The 16147-nt window shown below is 57.4% G+C and overlaps 1 protein-coding gene across 2 annotated transcripts in view; it reads right to left on the bottom strand.

Annotated features, from left to right (window-relative positions):
• Nucleotides 1–2557: 2557 nt before the first annotated feature.
• Nucleotides 2558–16147, bottom strand: part of LOC136301925 (acid-sensing ion channel 2-like) — a 70693-nt gene continuing 57103 nt past the window's right edge. Inside the window, exons 4-11 of one of the 2 annotated variants that reach the window (XM_066205178.1) lie at nt 11978–12128; nt 10996–11052; nt 10406–10559; nt 9473–9564; nt 7402–7481; nt 5169–5237; nt 3533–3702; nt 2558–2938 (exon numbers count right to left, since the gene is read on the bottom strand). In XM_066205178.1, coding sequence (XP_066061275.1) covers nt 3601–3702; nt 5169–5237; nt 7402–7481; nt 9473–9564; nt 10406–10559; nt 10996–11052; nt 11978–12128 — 705 coding nt within the window. In that variant the 3' untranslated portion in view covers nt 2558–2938; nt 3533–3600. Of the gene's footprint in view, nt 2939–3284; nt 3703–5168; nt 5238–7401; nt 7482–9472; nt 9565–10405; nt 10560–10995; nt 11053–11977; nt 12129–16147 lie in introns of those variants that run through there. The other variant, XM_066205177.1, reaches the window with a different exon arrangement.

Genomic DNA, 16147 nt, shown 5'->3' with positions numbered 1-16147 from the left:
GACTTTTGGGGTTTTTTTTCATTTTTTTTTCCATCAAGATTTTGGGGTTTTTGGGAGCTGATGGTTGGCTCCCATCCCTGCTCCATCCCTGATCCCTGCTCCATCCCTGCTCCCATCCCTGATCCCTGCTCCATCCCTGCTCCATCCCTGCTCCATCCCTGCTCCATCCCTGCTCCATCCCTGCTCCCATCCCTGCTCCATCCCTGCTCCATCCCTGCTCCATCCCTGCTCCCTGCTCCATCCCTGCTCCACCCCTGCTCCCATCCCTGCTCCATCCCTGCTCCCATCCCTGATCCCTGCTCCCATCCCTGCTCCATCCCTGCTCCATCCCTGCTCCATCCCTGCTCCATCCCTGCTCCATCCCTGCTCCATCCCTGCTCCCATCCCTGCTCCATCCCTGCTCCCATCTCTGCTCCATCCCTGCTCCATCCCTGCTCCATCCCTGCTCCCTGCTCCATCCCTGCTCCCATCCCTGCTCCAACCCTGCTCTATCCCTGCTCCATCCCTGCTCCCATCCCTGCTCCATCCCTGCTCCATCCCTGCTCCCATCCCTGCTCCATCCCTGCTCCATCCCTGCTCCATCCCTGCTTCCATCCCTGCTCCATCCCTGATCCCTGCTCCATCCCTGCTCCCATCTCTGCTTCCATCCCTGCTCCATCCCTGCTCCATCCCTGCTCCATCCCTGCTCCATCCCTGCTCCCTGCTCCATCCCTGCTCCATCCCTGCTCCATCCCTGCTCCATCCCTGCTCCATCCCTGCTCCATCCCTGCTTCCATCCCTGCTCCATCCCTGCTCCATCCCTGCTCCCATCCCTGATCCCTGCTCCCATCCCTGCAGATCCATCCGACACCCAACAGGGGTGGGATGCATCTGCCAGTGCCTTTTCCACTCCTTTCTCTTTTCCTTGGAATGTGCTCCAAGCCAGCATGGGAGCAATTACAAAGAATGGAGCTTCCCTTTTCCCTGTAAAATCCTGGGGCAGACAGCAGAGCTGGGACCAACAACTTCTCTTGTTTTTCCTCCTGAATCCCCGAATTATTCTCACACGTTTTCCTGATCTTTATCACCTCTATTTTTTTCTGGAAAAGGAACCCTTTATCCTGATGCGTTTGGAATTGGAAACGAAATCTCCTCCCATCCCTCTCCATCAGGGCTCCGGGCCCTTTCCCAGGCCCCTCAAACCCTCATTTGTCCCTGGGGGTTTCTGAAAATTCCCAGGGCTCTCCCAGTGCTGGAGAAGCGGCAGAGCAGCCCCTCAGTGCCTGGATCCAGGGATGAAGCCACTGCTGACACATTTTGGGATGCACTTGGATGGAAACGGATTTTCTTGTTCCACTTTGGAGCCAGTTAAAGCGAATCAGTAAAGGAAAAGTTCTAATCCCAGAATCCCGGCCTGGTATGGGTTGGAAGCAGCCTAATGATCACTGAATTCCCACCCCTGCCATGGCAGGGACACCTCCCACTGTCCCAGGCTGCTCCAAGCCCCAGTGTCCAGCCTGGCCTTGGACACTGCCAGGGATCCAGGGGCAGACACAGCTGCTCTGGGCACCCTGTGCCAGGGCCTGCCCACCCTCCCAGGGAACAATTCCTGCCCAATCTCCCATCCAGCCCTGCCCTCTGGCAGTGGGAAGCCATTCCCTGTGTCCTGTCCCTCCATCCCTTGGCCCCAGTCCCTCTCCAGTTTTTTTTCCAGGCCCCCTTCAGGCACTGGAAGGCCTCAGGGTGGTCACCCCAAAGCTTCTCCTCTCCAGGCTGAGAAATCCCAAAACCTCATGGTGAGGTTTCCAACAGCTCTGTCAGCAAAGAGATCCCGGCACATCCCAGAGACCCCGGCACATCCCAGAGACCCCGGCACATCCCAGAGACCCAGGCACATCCCAGAGACCCCGGCACATCCCAGAGATGCCGGCACATCCCAGAGATCCCGGCACATCCCAGGGACCCCGGCACATCCCAGAGATTCCAGCACATCCCAGAGATCCTGGCACATCCCAGAGATCCTGGCACATCCCAGAGACCCTGGCACATCCCAGAGATCCCAGCACATCCCAGAGACCCCGGCACATCCCAGAGATGCCGGCACATCCCAGAGATCCCGGCACATCCCAGAGATCCCGGCACATCCCAGAGACGCCGGCACATCCCAGACATCCCGGCACATCCCAGACATCCCAGAGATCCCGGCACATCCCAGAGATCCTGGCACATCCCAGAGATTCCAGCACATCCCAGACATCCCAGCACATCCCAGAGACCCCGGCACATCCCAGAGACCCCGGCACATCCCAGAGATGCCGGCACATCCCAGAGACGCCGGCACATCCCAGAGATCCCAGCACATCCCAGAGATCCCGGCACATCCCAGAGATCCCGGCACATCCCAGAGATCCCGGCACATCCCAGAGAAGACAGGGATGCAGCGGAGCACGGCCATGGCACCACTCCCAGCCCACCCAGAGCTGTGTGAGGACGTGGTGGGAGGGGAAAAGGAGGAATAAGGGATGAGGAAGAGCCCTGGGGAGGCTTTTCCTGGGATCTGCCCTCCCACTGGGGATGAGGAGGAACGACACAGCCTGGCCATTTCCACAAGACCAGCTTTAATATCAGTCAGGAGAAGGAGGAGAAAGCACAGAATCCATGAATGGGAGGAGAAGGAAATTCCAAAAATCAGAAGAAGAATTGAACGAACCCGACCCCACCCACTGCTCCCGCACGCTGCGGGCACAGGAGCAGGACTGGGATGATCCATGGGGAGCCCCTGTGGCTCCTCTCAGGGATGCTCACCTTGGGCTGGGCTCGGGGTTCAGCCCAACCTCCCCCAGGGGAGGAGAAGAGTCCGAGAGCGGCGCCTTTTGGCTCTTTTATCCTAAACCTCTCAGCCTACGGCGGTGGGAATGGAGAATTCTGGGATGCTCCTTCTGGCACTGAAACCCAGGGACTGCAAAGAGGAACAGAGCTGAGAGAGGCAGCTGAGGAATGCCGGGGCCAGGAGAAGCCCTGGCCTGCAGTGCTCAGGGTATTTGGGATGCTTCCTTTGGCATTTCCTGCTGCTGCTGCTGCTGCTCGGGCTTGGACAATCCCAACAAGTGTCCTGTCCCTCCACCCCGTGGGCCAAGGCCCTCTGCAGCCCTCCTGGAGCCCCTCTAGGCTTTGGAAGGGGCTCTGAGGTTTCTCCTCTCTGAGCTTCCCTTCTCCAGGTGAACATTCCCAGCTCTCCCAGCCTGGGAGCGGCTTCCCAGCTTGGAGCCAAACCCCCCAAGGAGGAAAGGACAACAGGAGTCAGGTCCAAGGCGCCTCTCACTTTGGGCAGAGTATATTTAGAATTTATATTTTTATATTATTTTTATATTCTTTTAATGCATAGCAAGTTTTTCTTCTTCTTTTTTTTTTTTATTTTTTAATAGATTTTTTAAAATAATTTTTTTCCATAATTTTTTTTTCTCCAGTATTTTTTTTTCCCAGTATTTTTTCCCAGTATTTTTTTTTTCCCCATCTTTTTTTTTTTTTTTTTTTTTCCCCCCCCGGTGCAAACCTGAGCTGGGTCCCTGTTTTCCCTGTGCAGTTTTCCTTCCTGGGGATGGGCACTGTGGTGGGGAGGGGTCAGCAGGCGATTTCCTCCAGCGTCCCCAGCGGGGCCTGCAGGGGCACGGTCACAGTGTGGCTCAGGCTCTCCGAGTGGTTTGGCACTGGATCACAGGTGCTCTGCCGATGGAAGACCAGGGAATGAGTTCTCCCACAGCTGCTGGGTGCCCCCCGGCCCTCCCACATTGCCAGGGACTGAAACGGTTCACGCCTCAAACATTAAGGTCAACATTCCCCCCAGATTTGACCGATCCATGAAAAAAAAAAATTGTGTCTCGTTGCTGTCATTCCCAGAAGCTCTCCCTAAGCATTTCGGCTGGAAACTCCAAATTCTTGAGGTGCTGACCCCCCCCTTTGTGAAACTCTGAGCAGAGGGGGGAAAACTGGATTTTGTTTGAAATTTCAAGGTGTTTTGTTCCTGATAAAGTTTTGCTCATTGTAACAAGGATTAGATAAAGGAGCCACAACCACAGAAACCTCCCTGGAGAGCTTTGGGCTGGAAGTCAAACTGCTGGGATTGGAACAAGGGAAACCCATCCTTCAATCACCTCCAACAAACAAGGCTGAGGGAGAGGAGTGAGCCCACAAGAAACGCAGCAGCGACTCTTCCCTGGCTGGGTTTGGGGTTGTCAGAGCCTGAAACAGCTCATCCCCCAAACGCTGATATGAAGGTTTGCTCATTGTAACAAAAACTGGATCAAGAAGGCGAAGAAGCCTCCCTGAAGATGCCTGACTGCGACTTGTGACTGTAAGTCAAACCACCAAGTTAGATAAAGGGAAAATCCACTCTTTGATCATCTCAGGCCTAGGAGAAGAACCAAACGCGGCTGAGGGAGAGGAATGCATCCAAGAGAAAGCCAAACGCAGCAGGGACTCTCCCCTGGCTGGGTTTGGGGTGGGGGACACCAGAGCCTGCAGGAGGCAGCTTCAGTCCCCCAAAATGAGGGGGGGGGGGAGGTTTTGGGTGTCCCTCTGGTCTGAGGTGGTGAACACCCACCCTCCCTTTACCCTCAGCTGTGGCACCCCCAGTCCTGGGAAGGCCAGGGGGGCTCACATCCACGGGATCTTTGGGTAAGAAGCCGCTGAGGGGGTGTCACGATCCGTCCGAGCCCCCCAGAGCACCGCCCAGGCCATTCCTGCAGCCCTGCGGGACTGCACGTGGCGCCCCAAAGCCGGAGAGGGATGCGAGGGACCAACTCCACCCCGCAGGGACGTGCCCGGGCCTTCCCGCCCAGCCTGAGCTGCACGGACCCATCCTGTGCTTCTGGGGGCCTTCAGCACCTCGGGCGGCTGGACACCATCCCTGGAGCACTGCTGGGATCCACGGGTCATTGTTTTCCTTTTTCTGGCCCTGTCACTCTCTTTCTGGTCCACCCACTCCTTTTCCAGTTCTTTCCCTCACTTTTTCTCTCTCCCTCTCTGATCTTTACCATCCAATAAACCTCTCCAGAGCATCGTCACTGGCATCTGGTCCTGTCTGCACCTTGCCTGGGGCAGAGGCGTCCCTAATTATAATTGTACTAACTGGATCCTGACACGTGGGCAGAGCTCCAGCAGCCCCAGGACATTTTCCCTTTTCTCCTTACCACGTTCTCGTCATGGCTCCCGTCCTCTTCCTCTTTTCCAAGAAGGTCCAATAACTTTTCCTTGATCAGCTGCGAGAAGACGGAGTCAGGGTTAAGGTGGGGAGAGGCTGCAGTGGGATAGGGAGCACCGGGATGTGCCGATGGGTTTGGGCTGCATTCCCGAGGCTTGGGAGAAGGAGGATGCTCCAAGGGCAAGGCTGGGAGAGCTGGGGGTGCTCACCTGGAGAGGAGAAGCTCCAGGGAGAGCTCCGAGCCCCTGGCAGGGCCTAAAGGGGCTCCAGGAGAGCTGGAGAGGGCCTGGGGACAAGGGCTGGAGGGACAGGACACAGGGAATGGCTTCCCACTGCCAGAGGGCAGGGATGGATGGAGATTGGGCAGGAATTGTTCCCTGGGAGGGTGGGCAGGCCCTGGCACAGGGTGCCCAGAGCAGCTGTGGCTGCCCCGGGATCCCTGGAAGTGTCCAAGGCCAGGCTGGACACTGGGGCTGGGAGCAGCCTGGGACAGTGGGAGGTGTCCCTGCCACGGCAGGGGTGGGATCCTTAAGGTCTCTTCCATCCAAACCATTCCAGGATTTTCTTACAAGGAATAAAACCCACAAATTTTCCATTTTGGGGACCCTTTTGGAGTTGAGGGAAAGCTCCCAGCTCTGCGAGCTCCATTTCCCTTCCCACCCCTTCCTCATTTTCCTGCTGATGCAGGATTTGGCTTCCAGGGAAACCCCACCAAACTTGGGAAGTGTTTTACTGGAAAACTTACGCTGGGAGGAAAGAGAAAGAAAAGCAACAAGGAGAAAGCTGAAATCCTGAAACGCCAAAAAACTGGGCCAGTTCCTAAGGAATGTGGATCCTGGCTGGTGCAGGGAAGCGTGGTGGGAATTTGGGGCCACGAGGACGGAGCTCAACAGATGATCACAAAAAGCCTCTTTCTGGTCAATATTTCCCCCAGATTTGACCAATCCATGAAAAAAAAAAAACAACCAAACCCCAAAAAATGTATCTGGCTGCTGCCATTCCCAGAATCTCTAAGTATTTTGGCTGGAAACTCAAATTTTTGAGGTGCCGACCCCCGGCTTTGTGAAACTCTGAGCAGAGGGGGAAAACTGTGGATTTTTTTTTTTAATTTCAAGGTATTTTATTCCTTTTTTCCAGCTTGGTGGGGGTTAAATATCTGGGAATGTGAAGATTCCCCTGCTGGGGCATCCCCAGGAAGCTTCTCTGAGAGGACAAAATGAATTTTAAGCTCAAATAAGAAGAAAAAAAACCAAAAAGTGCAGCAAAAGCCCCCACGTTTGACAAATTTCATCAGCAAATGTCAAAGAAAGGAGGAAAAGAGAGAGGAAAATCCCAGATTTGTGAGGTTTCTTATGGCCTGCTTAGGAAAAATCCCCAAGAAATCCAGGAAAAGGCAAATGTAATGAAATATTTGCGTATCTAGGCCGAGCTCTAAGTTCAGGCTCAGCTTTTGTTGCTCTCTGAGCTTTAGGCCTGGAATTTTTCCATATTTTTTCTTCCTGGTTAATGACACCAATGCTGGAGCTGCCAAGGAGGGACTGGGATGGGGGAAATTGTCTGAAAATATCAAAGTATAAAGTCAGCATTCCAAACAGAAATATGAAAATGAGAGGATTTGAAGTGAGTTCAGAGCTGGGATTGGGGGATTCCCTTCCCTGGAACGGGACGTGTCCCCAGCCCGGATTGGGACACGTTAAACCAACAGCCACGGAGAACTCTCACATCCCATGGGAATGAAACTCCCTGTGCCCACGCTGAGCTGGGGTGAGGGCAGAGCTGGATCAGGCAGCTTGGAAATACGGGATTCTGTGGGGGCTCTGGGATGCCCAGGGAACAGAAATCTGGGATGAGGGGCTCCAGGAGGGGAAATCTGGGATGAGGGGCTCCAGGATGGGAAATCTGGGATGAGGGGATCCAGGAGGGGAAATCCAGGGCTGAGGGGCTCCAGGAGGGGAAATCCCAGGGATGAGGGATTCCAGGAGGGGAAATCTGGGATGAGGGGCTCCAGGAGGGGAAATCCTGGGATGAGGGGCTCCAGGATGGGAAATCTGGGATGAGGGGCTCCAGGAGGGGAAATCCTGGGATGAGGGGCTCCAGGAGGGGAAATCCTGGGATGAGGGGCTCCAGGAGGGGAAATCTGGGATGAGGGGCTCCAGGAGGGGAAATCTGGGCTGAGGGGCTCCAGGAGGGGAAATCTGGGCTGAGGGCTGGGAAGGCCTTACCTCGTACAGGTAATCGAAGAGCTCGAGGATGGTGAGGATGCTGGCCCCGATGAACAGCCCCATCTGGCCACCAATGTCACCTGCAGGGGACAGCACCGTGAGGGCTCCCGGGCCCCGCGGGGCCCTGCCATCCTCAAACCTGGGAAACAATCCCCCCCGGAACAATCCCCCCCGGAGCCGCAGCGTCTCCAACGGCATCGGCACCATCCCGGGAATGGGCCCTGGCCCCTGGAATGGTTCTCCTGCCAATGGAGCCTGCAGCATTCCAGGCTGCATCCCAGGAATCCCGATTCCCCGTCTGGGGAAGGTGCTGGGAAGAATGAATGTCCCTGGAGCCAAGGGAAAACCCCAGCCTGGCAAAAAAGTGGGAAGGGAGGTGGCCTGTGTTTTTTTGGGACGCATCACCTGGCTTCTGCTTGAGTGTCCCAGGGTGGAGGAGGAACCTGAGGAGATTCCCAGGAATGTGCTGGGAAGGGAACTGGGATGTGGTGCTCAGGGAAGGCAAATCCATGGATTTTGCTGGAGAACAGCCCTGAGCAAAGGCATCCACGGGGGAGGGGGGGAAGGGGCCTTTTCCAGGGGTGTCCACGAGACACGGAGGGAGGAAAGAGGGAAAAAGTTTGGGAGCAAAGGGAGGACCCAGAATGATCCCAGGGGTGTTCTGGATTCACACCACAGGGAATCACCTGGAGACTTTGAGCCTGGGAAAAAGATTCTGGGATGAGGCTCTTCCTGAAGCTCCAGAGCCTTGGGAATGAGGGTGCTGTGAGGTGCAGAGGGGGTGTGGGTCAGAGAGGCTCCAGCACCCTCCTCTTCCTCCCTGGAATCCCTGGGAAAGCTCCAGGAGGTGCAGAAGGGCTCCTGAGGGGCCATTTAGCAGGGCCACCCATGTGAGGTGACATGGGGACACCTCTGTGCCCCAGGGGTGACCCAGCTCCAGCTTCCCAAGGTGCTGAGCACTCCCAGTATTCCAGAGGGATCCAGGGATTTGGGGCGGCTCAGGGAGAGCTCACCTCATCCCAAACCCAATGGGGCCAACCCCAGATCTGCAGCTGGGACCCCAGAGCTGGAGCTGATCTGGGGCTGAGCCGCTCGGGGGCTCCCGAGGCATCCCAAGGCCAAGGGCCCGGGCCTGGCTGGAAAAGGTGGGTTTGGAGCAGGGAAGAGGTGACGGGGAGATGCTTCTGGGATGTCTCCCAGACCAAAGAGAGCACCCAGCACCCACCCAACCCCCAATCTCCAAAATCGGGGAGCTGCAGGCAGGCAGGGATGGAGCGGCTCCAGAAGCTTCCATTGGGTCTCCTTCACCTCCTGCTGCAAAGGATGGATTGGGAGCAGGGAAGAGGTGATGGAGATGTGATTTTGGGATGTCCCTCCACATACTGCCCAGGGAGCACCACAGAGAGCCCCCAGTGGCCACCCAGCCCCAAAATCTCCAAAAAGGGGAGCAGGCAGGGATGGAGCAGAACCTTTCATGGGACACCTCCAGCCCTTTCATGAGGTGTCCAAAGGCCAAGGACTCAGGCCCAGCTGGAAATTGGAAGAGGCGACTGGAAAATGGATCTGGAGCAGGGAAGAGGTGATGGGAGATGGTTTTGGGGTGTCCTCCCCCCCACACTGTCCAGGGAGCACCACAGGGAGCAGAATCCCCCAAAACTGGGATGCTGGGAGCAGCCAGGGGTAGAGCAGAACCTGCCGTGGGGTCTCCTCCTCCATGAAGCAGCTGAAGGCCAAGAGCTCAAGCCTGGCTGGAAAACATGGATTTGGAGCAGGAAGAGGTGATGGGGAGATGCTTTTGGGATGCCCTCCATACCCTGCCCCACAGAGGGCACCCAGTCCCAAACCCAGCCCCGAAATCTCCGGAAAGAGGGAGCAGGCAGGGATGGAGCAGCTCCAGAACCTTCCCTGAACACACGGAGTACCCGTGGGGACATTCCTGGGGTGCCGTGGTGAGGTGAGGAGAGTAGAGACGGGGCCCTGCCGGGGGTTTCCAGGCTGTGGACCCCTCCCAGCACCCCTCTGTCCCTCCCAGGCCAGCAGAGACCCCAGACTGGCCCCAGGCCCCCCTTACCAAGTAAGGCTGCCACTTCATAGGCTTTCTTCTGCTCGATGGTCTCGTAGTTGAGTGCTTCAAAAAAAATGTCCAGCACGAGAATATTCTCTCTGTGGAAACGGGAAAAACATCAGCCCAGGAGGCACTGGTGGCTCAATCCTTTGGGCTAAAGGCAAAACTGGATTTTGGGGCTTTATTCCTCTTTGTCTGGATTGTTCCTCTCCCTGGGGTCCTCAGAACCCACAGAACCTGGAGCTGGTGCAGAGCAGGAGCTCAGGGCACCCTGAGGACTCTGGGAGCCTTTGGAACAGCTGGGAAAGGTTTCCCCAGAATTCCTCAGGATATTGGATCTCACTTTGCTGGGAACTCTTTTCTTGGATGGTAATTCCTAATTGTGAGGGTGGGCAGGCCCTGGCACAGGGTGCCCAGAGCAGCTGTGGCTGCCCCTGGATCCCTGGCAGTGTCCAAGGCCAGGCTGGATACTGGGGCTTGGAGCAGCCTGGGACAGTGGGAGGTGTCCCTGCCATGGCAGGGGTGGCACTGGATGGATTTAAGGTCCTTCCAACCCAAACCATCCTGGGATTCTACGAAGCAGAATCCAAAGGATCTGGAACAACTCTCACTCCCCACACATGGCAATCACATGCCCCGGGCTGGGAGAGCCCCATGGCCTGAGAACCTCCGTCCAGATGTACAGATCGGCACCAGGACCAGCAAAACTGGGAAATGTTGCACTTTTTTTGGTGGGACTGGAGGATTCCCACAAGGACAATCCTCAGAAAGGAACTCAGGTTGTTCTGCTGAGAAGAAATCAACCTCGTCCCTTCCAGGATTTCTGTCTGCTCTTCCCTGGAGGAAACCCCTGTGCTGGAGATGGATTGGCCAGGACCGGGCGTTCTCCAGACATTTCCCTCCCAAAACCCAAAGGAATTCAGGTCCTCCCCCACTCACGAGATGTATTTTTCTGACTTGTTGAACTTCTTCTCCAGGTACTTGGCCGAGGTCTTGCTGGGGATCTTGACCATGGAGAGCTCCTTGTTGTACCTGGTGAGGTTACAGGGGGTCCTGCAGATGCAGTAATTGCTGTCCTTCTCTGCCAGGAGACCTGCGGGGGGGCAGGCATGGAGCTCACGGAGCAGGGGCACGGAGCAGAGATTGTCCCTCCCAGAAAGGGGCCAAGGGGCCGCTCCTGGACATTCCTCTCCCAGTTCATCCCAGTTCTCATCACCTTGGAGAGGCTTCTCGCTGGAGGCCCCACTCTGTCATCACCAACAGCCTGGAGAACTCATGGCTGAGTCTCCTCAATCCAGACTTGGAATGGGCCCCTCCATCCCAGACCCGGCCCCGGAGGGGCTCCTGGGGCCCCCCGATCCCGAGGGTTTCTGCGCTCACGGAGCCCTTTGCCCCATGGAGAACCAGGAGAGACTTCATCCCAGGGTGCATCCGGCACTTCCCGGCAAGCTGGGGCTAGCCGCAGCCCCTCCCCAGGCTGCAGGTGCCCCGTCCCTGGCAGCAGGACCCAGGACTGCCCCGGTACTCACTGAGCGCGGGCTCTGCGCATTCCTTGTACTGCTCCGGGGTGCAGAAGGGAGCGTCCCCTGCAGGGACAGGACAGAGCCGTCACAGGGGGACACCGGGCTCTCCGTGGGCGCCCAGGGCCCTCCCCGCAGCCAGCGCACCCCGGCTGTGCCCACCTCTGCTGGGAACAGCCCCCAGGGTGGCACTGGAGCCATAAGAGCTGGGAGTTGATGACCCCAGAGGTCTTTTCCAACCTCAATCAGACTCAGGTCTCTCTTCCCTGCTTGCCCCTATTTCACAGGGAGCATCCTGAGCTGGAAGGGACCCCCAGGATCACCCAGCCAGAGCCCCCAACAACCCACCCTGGGCATCCCTGGCAGCGCTGCCCAAAGGCTCCTGGAGCTCTGGCAGCCTCGGGCTGGGACCATTCCCTGGGGAGCCTGGGCAGTGCCCAGCACCCTCTGGGGGAAGAACCTTCCCCTGAGACCCATCCCAACCCCCCTGTGACACAACCCCAGCCATCCCCGGGGTCCTGTCCCTGTCACAGGGAGCAGAGATCGGAGCTGCTTCTTCTGTGCCCCTCCCGAGGACACTGAGCTCACTGAGCTCTGCCCTCAGCCTCCTCTGCCCCGGCTGCACAATCCCGGTGCCCTCAGCTGCTCCTCGTGTGGCCCCTCCAGACCCTTCCCCGTCCTCACGTCCCCCTTTGGACCCTCTTGAGTTTCTTGGATGTCTTTTTGATTTCGTGGTGCCCACAAGGGCCCCAGAAGTCGGTGAGGCTGCCCCAGCCCGGAGCAGGGCTGGACAATCCCTCCGTCCGCCCGTGCTGTCCCTGACCCCCAGGACAGGGCTGGCCCTGCTGGCTCCAGGGCGCGGCTGCCTCACATCCAGCCTTTCCCAAAGGCCACGGGCGCTTCCCCCCCCAGGTGCTCGCAGTCCCTCCAGCCCCCGGTGTCCCTGTCCCTATGGCCCAGGTGTCCCCAGGTGTCCCCCGGTGGCCCTGACCTGGCATGTGCACCATCCTGCAGTTGCAGTTCTCCACGATGTAGCGAGTCTCGCAGTCGATCCTGCAGGCCGTGACGCTGTACACCGGGAAAAAGGCCAGGCCCAGCTCCGGGGAGCGGCACTCGCCCCACGGCGGGGGCAGGTACGTCAGCTGGGGACAGGGACAGGGACATCAGCTGGGGACAGGGACGGGGTGTCAGCTGGGGACAGGGACAGGGACATCAGCTGGGGACAGGGACGGGGTGTCAGCTGGGGACAGGGACAGGGACATCAGCTGGGGACAGGGACGGGGTGTCAGCTGGGGACAGGGACATCAGCTGGGGACAGGGACGGGGACATCAGCTGGGGACAGGGACGGGGTGTCAGCTGGGGACAGGGACAGGGACATCAGCTGGGGACAGGGACGGGGTGTCAGCTGGGGACAGGGACAGGGACATCAGCTGGGGACAGGGACGGGGACATCAGCTGGGGACAGGGACGGGGACGTCAGCTGGGGACAGGGACAGGGACATCAGCTGGGGACAGGGACAGGGACAGGGGTGTCAGCTGGGGACAGTGTCAGCTGGGGACAGGGACGGGGTGTCAGCTGGGGACAGGGACGGGGTGTCAGCTGGGGACAGGGACAGGGACATCAGCTGGGGACAGGGACGGGGTGTCAGCTGGGGACAGGGACAGGGACATCAGCTGGGGACAGGGACGAGGTGTCAGCTGGGGACAGGGACAGGGACATCAGCTGGGGACAGGGACGGGGTGTCACCTGGGGACAGGGACGGGGTGTCAGCTGGGGACAGGGACAGGGACATCAGCTGGGGACAGGGACGGGGTGTCACCTGGGGACAGGGACGGGGTGTCAGCTGGGGACAGGGACAGGGACATCAGCTGGTGGACAGGGATGGGGACAGGCCAGGGCCAGAGAGAGGGCCAGGGTCAGGGCAGGACATGAATCCCATGAATCCCTTCCTGGCCAAATCAGGGCTGAAACCTCAAGAAAAGCCTTTCCATCCAAAGCCTTGATCCCTCGGAAGTGCTGGGCTCATTTCCGAGCGGGATTCCTGCTCTCCGTGGCACTGGAGCTGCTGGAATGCCGGGAAAGGCCTCCAAGGAGCCAGGAGCAGGATGGATGGAGCAATCCCACCCTCAGCCATGGAAAGAATTAACTGGAGACTTAATTGGGTTTGATCCCTCTCACTGCAGCACCTCCAGATCCTCCTCCTGAGGGATTCCTGAGGGAATCCCGTTCCTTTCTTCCAGATTATCCCAGTTCTGGGTTGGTGGGGGGGATGTGGAGCTGCTCCCTCCATCCTGCCCTGCTGCCTCCGAAGTGGGAACAAACCACTTTGAAGCAGCAGGAAAAGCAGCAGGAACATCCCTGCCCCCGGATCCGGCAGGAATTGTGCTCCCTGGCAGCTTCCCAAGGGCTCCTCCCGCTGCTCCTGCCTAGAGAAATCCAGCTCCAGCCTCTAATTGAGGGTGACAACCTCCCAGCCTGGCCCTTTTGCAGTCGTTAATAATTAATTAATGAATTAAACACTTTTCCAACCCTCCTGATCCCGGCTTTCCCCAGGATTACCGGGATCAGTTCCCAGCTGGCAGGTGCTGAAAGGAGAAGGAAAAAAAAAAAAATTGATTTGACTCTTTGTTAGCTGGATGGATCCTCCTTGTCCCAAATGCCAGGAGAAGAGGGGATGAGCTTGGAAAACCTGCAGGGAAGAGATCCAAGGGGCAGGGGAGGATGAGCTCCTGCCCCAGCCTTTCGCTGGCCCCATTCCTGCCTTTCCACACTGCTCCTGGCATGGAGCCTCCCGGGAGCTGCCAGCATCTGCCCGCAGCCACAGACGGTCACTCCTTCAATTAATTGGAAGTGCCATCCCTGGTTTTTCCCGCCTGTTTCGTTTTCTCAGACAGGGAAATGTGGTGGAGATGATCCCAGCAGAGGTCAGGGCAGTTTCATAAAATCCTGGAATATCCTGAGCTGGGGAGGGATCCCACAAGGACTGAGTCCCACCCTTGACCCCCCAACAACCCACCCTGGGCATCCCTGGCAGCGCTGTCCAAACGCTCCTGGAGCTCTGGCAGCCTCGGGCTGGGACCATTCCCTGGGGAGCCTGGGCAGTGCCCAGCACCCTCTGGGGGGAGAACCTTCCCCTGCCCCATTTCCCTCTGGCTCTGGGATGGATCCAGCACCGATTCCTGCCCAGACCCTCTCACGCGGCTGATGGCACCAAACTCCAGTGATCCCAAGGAAGGATCCAACACCTCCCTGAACGTCCCCACCCCGGGCTGGGTTCCTAATGGAACCAGAACCGGGACCCTCCCTTCCTAACGAGACCTCCTTCATGGAATTTCCATCCCAGGCAGCTCCAGCCCTTGTGAAATGCTAAAAACCCAGAGCAGCCACAGCCGGCTGATCCCAGCTCCCAGTTAATAGTCCTGGAATTCTTCCCAGTTAATGGTGCTGGAATTGTCTGTCTGCATCTCCAGCTCCTTTCCCATCCTGGCTGCTCCTTTCCATTTGCTCCCTTCCTGAGGAATTGGTTTTAAGGGATGAATTTGACCCTTCCAGCCCTTGGGAGCTCCCCTGGGGGTGTTAGGGAGTGTCCCTAAGGAAAATGGGATTTTGGAGCTCCAGGATCCTTCTTTGCAAATCCAACAGGAGGAGCAGCACTGGAACCTCCTGGAGATCCATAAAAAGTCCAGGGCGGCCCCTCTGGGCTCATCCCAGGTTTGCTCCACCTCCTGCTCCCCGTGGATGAGCTGGGCCTGAGGTTCAGGTGCAAAATCAGCCTTAAGTTCCCAATAACGTGGAATTACGGGATTATAAAGGTTGGAAAAGCCCTCTGAGATGGAGTCCAGCTGTTCCCTCTAGGCCACCAGTGCCCCATGTCCCCACAAGTCACATCCACGTGGACGAAATCCCTCAGGGATGGGATTCCCCACTGCCCTGCTCCAAGAAACTCGGCCTCTCCTCCTCCTCATTCCCCGGCACATCCAGAGGGAGCCAGACCATTCCCCCTCATTCTCCCAGAAAATTCTGGCTGGGTTTGTTGCACTCAATTCCCCAGCTCTGGCAGAGGTGCCCCGTTTAGGGCGTGGGGGGAGTTGGACTCTGAAGTTTTCCTGTCCTCACTTTCCCACCTTTTAATAAAATCCTCTTTTCCCCAGGGTACCGGGGGAGCAGGAAACCCAAACCCAAACCATTCTCTCACCCTTGGATCCGATGGCCCTTCCTGACCTCCCTTCCCAATCTCTGCCTCTTCCAGGCTCTGCCTCATCTCCCTCCCTTCCCTCCAGACCCTTTTTCCTTTGCATCCATTCCCGATTCCCTCCCAACCCTGTTTTCCAACCAAAATCCTTCTCCTGCCCTACAAATTCAAAGTTTTCTTCCCTCTCCTGCTTCTAACTGCTCCTGTGCCATGAAGTTTCTGTGGGACTGGTTTTATGGAATCTCCTTGTTGAATTAATTCAAAATTTATGGATAAATTGGAGGGAATCCACTGGGATTGAGGGGAACAAAGAAATCGGGGGGTGAACGTTCTTCCAGGAGGGGTCAGACCATGGGTGGGAGAAAACGCTCAGAGCAAGGGTTAGGAAATGTGAATCCATGGAATTATGGCATGGTTTGGGTTGGGAGGGACATTAAAGCTCATCCAATTCCAGCCCCAGGGACACCTCCCACTGTCCCAGTGTCCAGCCTGGCCTTGGGCACTGCCAGGGATCCAGGGGCAGCCCCAGCTGCTCTGGGAATTCCATTCCAGGGCCTCCTCACCCTCAGGGGCAGGAATTCCTTCCCAATATCCCATCCATCCCTGTCCTCTGGCAGTGGGAGGGACAGGGACAGGGCAGAGATGGATGGGATATTGTCAAGGAATACACATTTCCTGTGTTCTGGCACCCCATCCCTTGTAAAATGACACCTCAAACATGGGAAATGTTCTTTAATTCCTCCGAATTCCCAAATCCCAGTGCTTCCACCCTTTCCAAGCCATCACTGCCAGCCCTGAATCCCCTTTTCCTGCCTCTCTAACCCCCCCCTGGAACTGCAGCTCTGTAGTTCTGCTCTCTATCCCATAAAACCTTTGGAGGGGACGAGTCTCCAGAGCCCCATCGAACAACACTGTTCCAGCTCGGAACCCGGGGCTTCACTGAAGCCTCTGAAATGTTTATGGCCAA

Source organism: Chamaea fasciata, unplaced genomic scaffold (genome assembly GCF_029207755.1).
Source record: "Chamaea fasciata isolate MVZ Bird 193981 ecotype frontalis unplaced genomic scaffold, bChaFas1.0.hap1 SCAF_27, whole genome shotgun sequence".
NCBI lineage: Eukaryota > Metazoa > Chordata > Aves > Passeriformes > Sylviidae > Chamaea > Chamaea fasciata.
The sequence above is the reverse complement of the archived record's forward strand: the minus strand, read 5'-3'. Positions and strand labels throughout refer to the sequence as shown.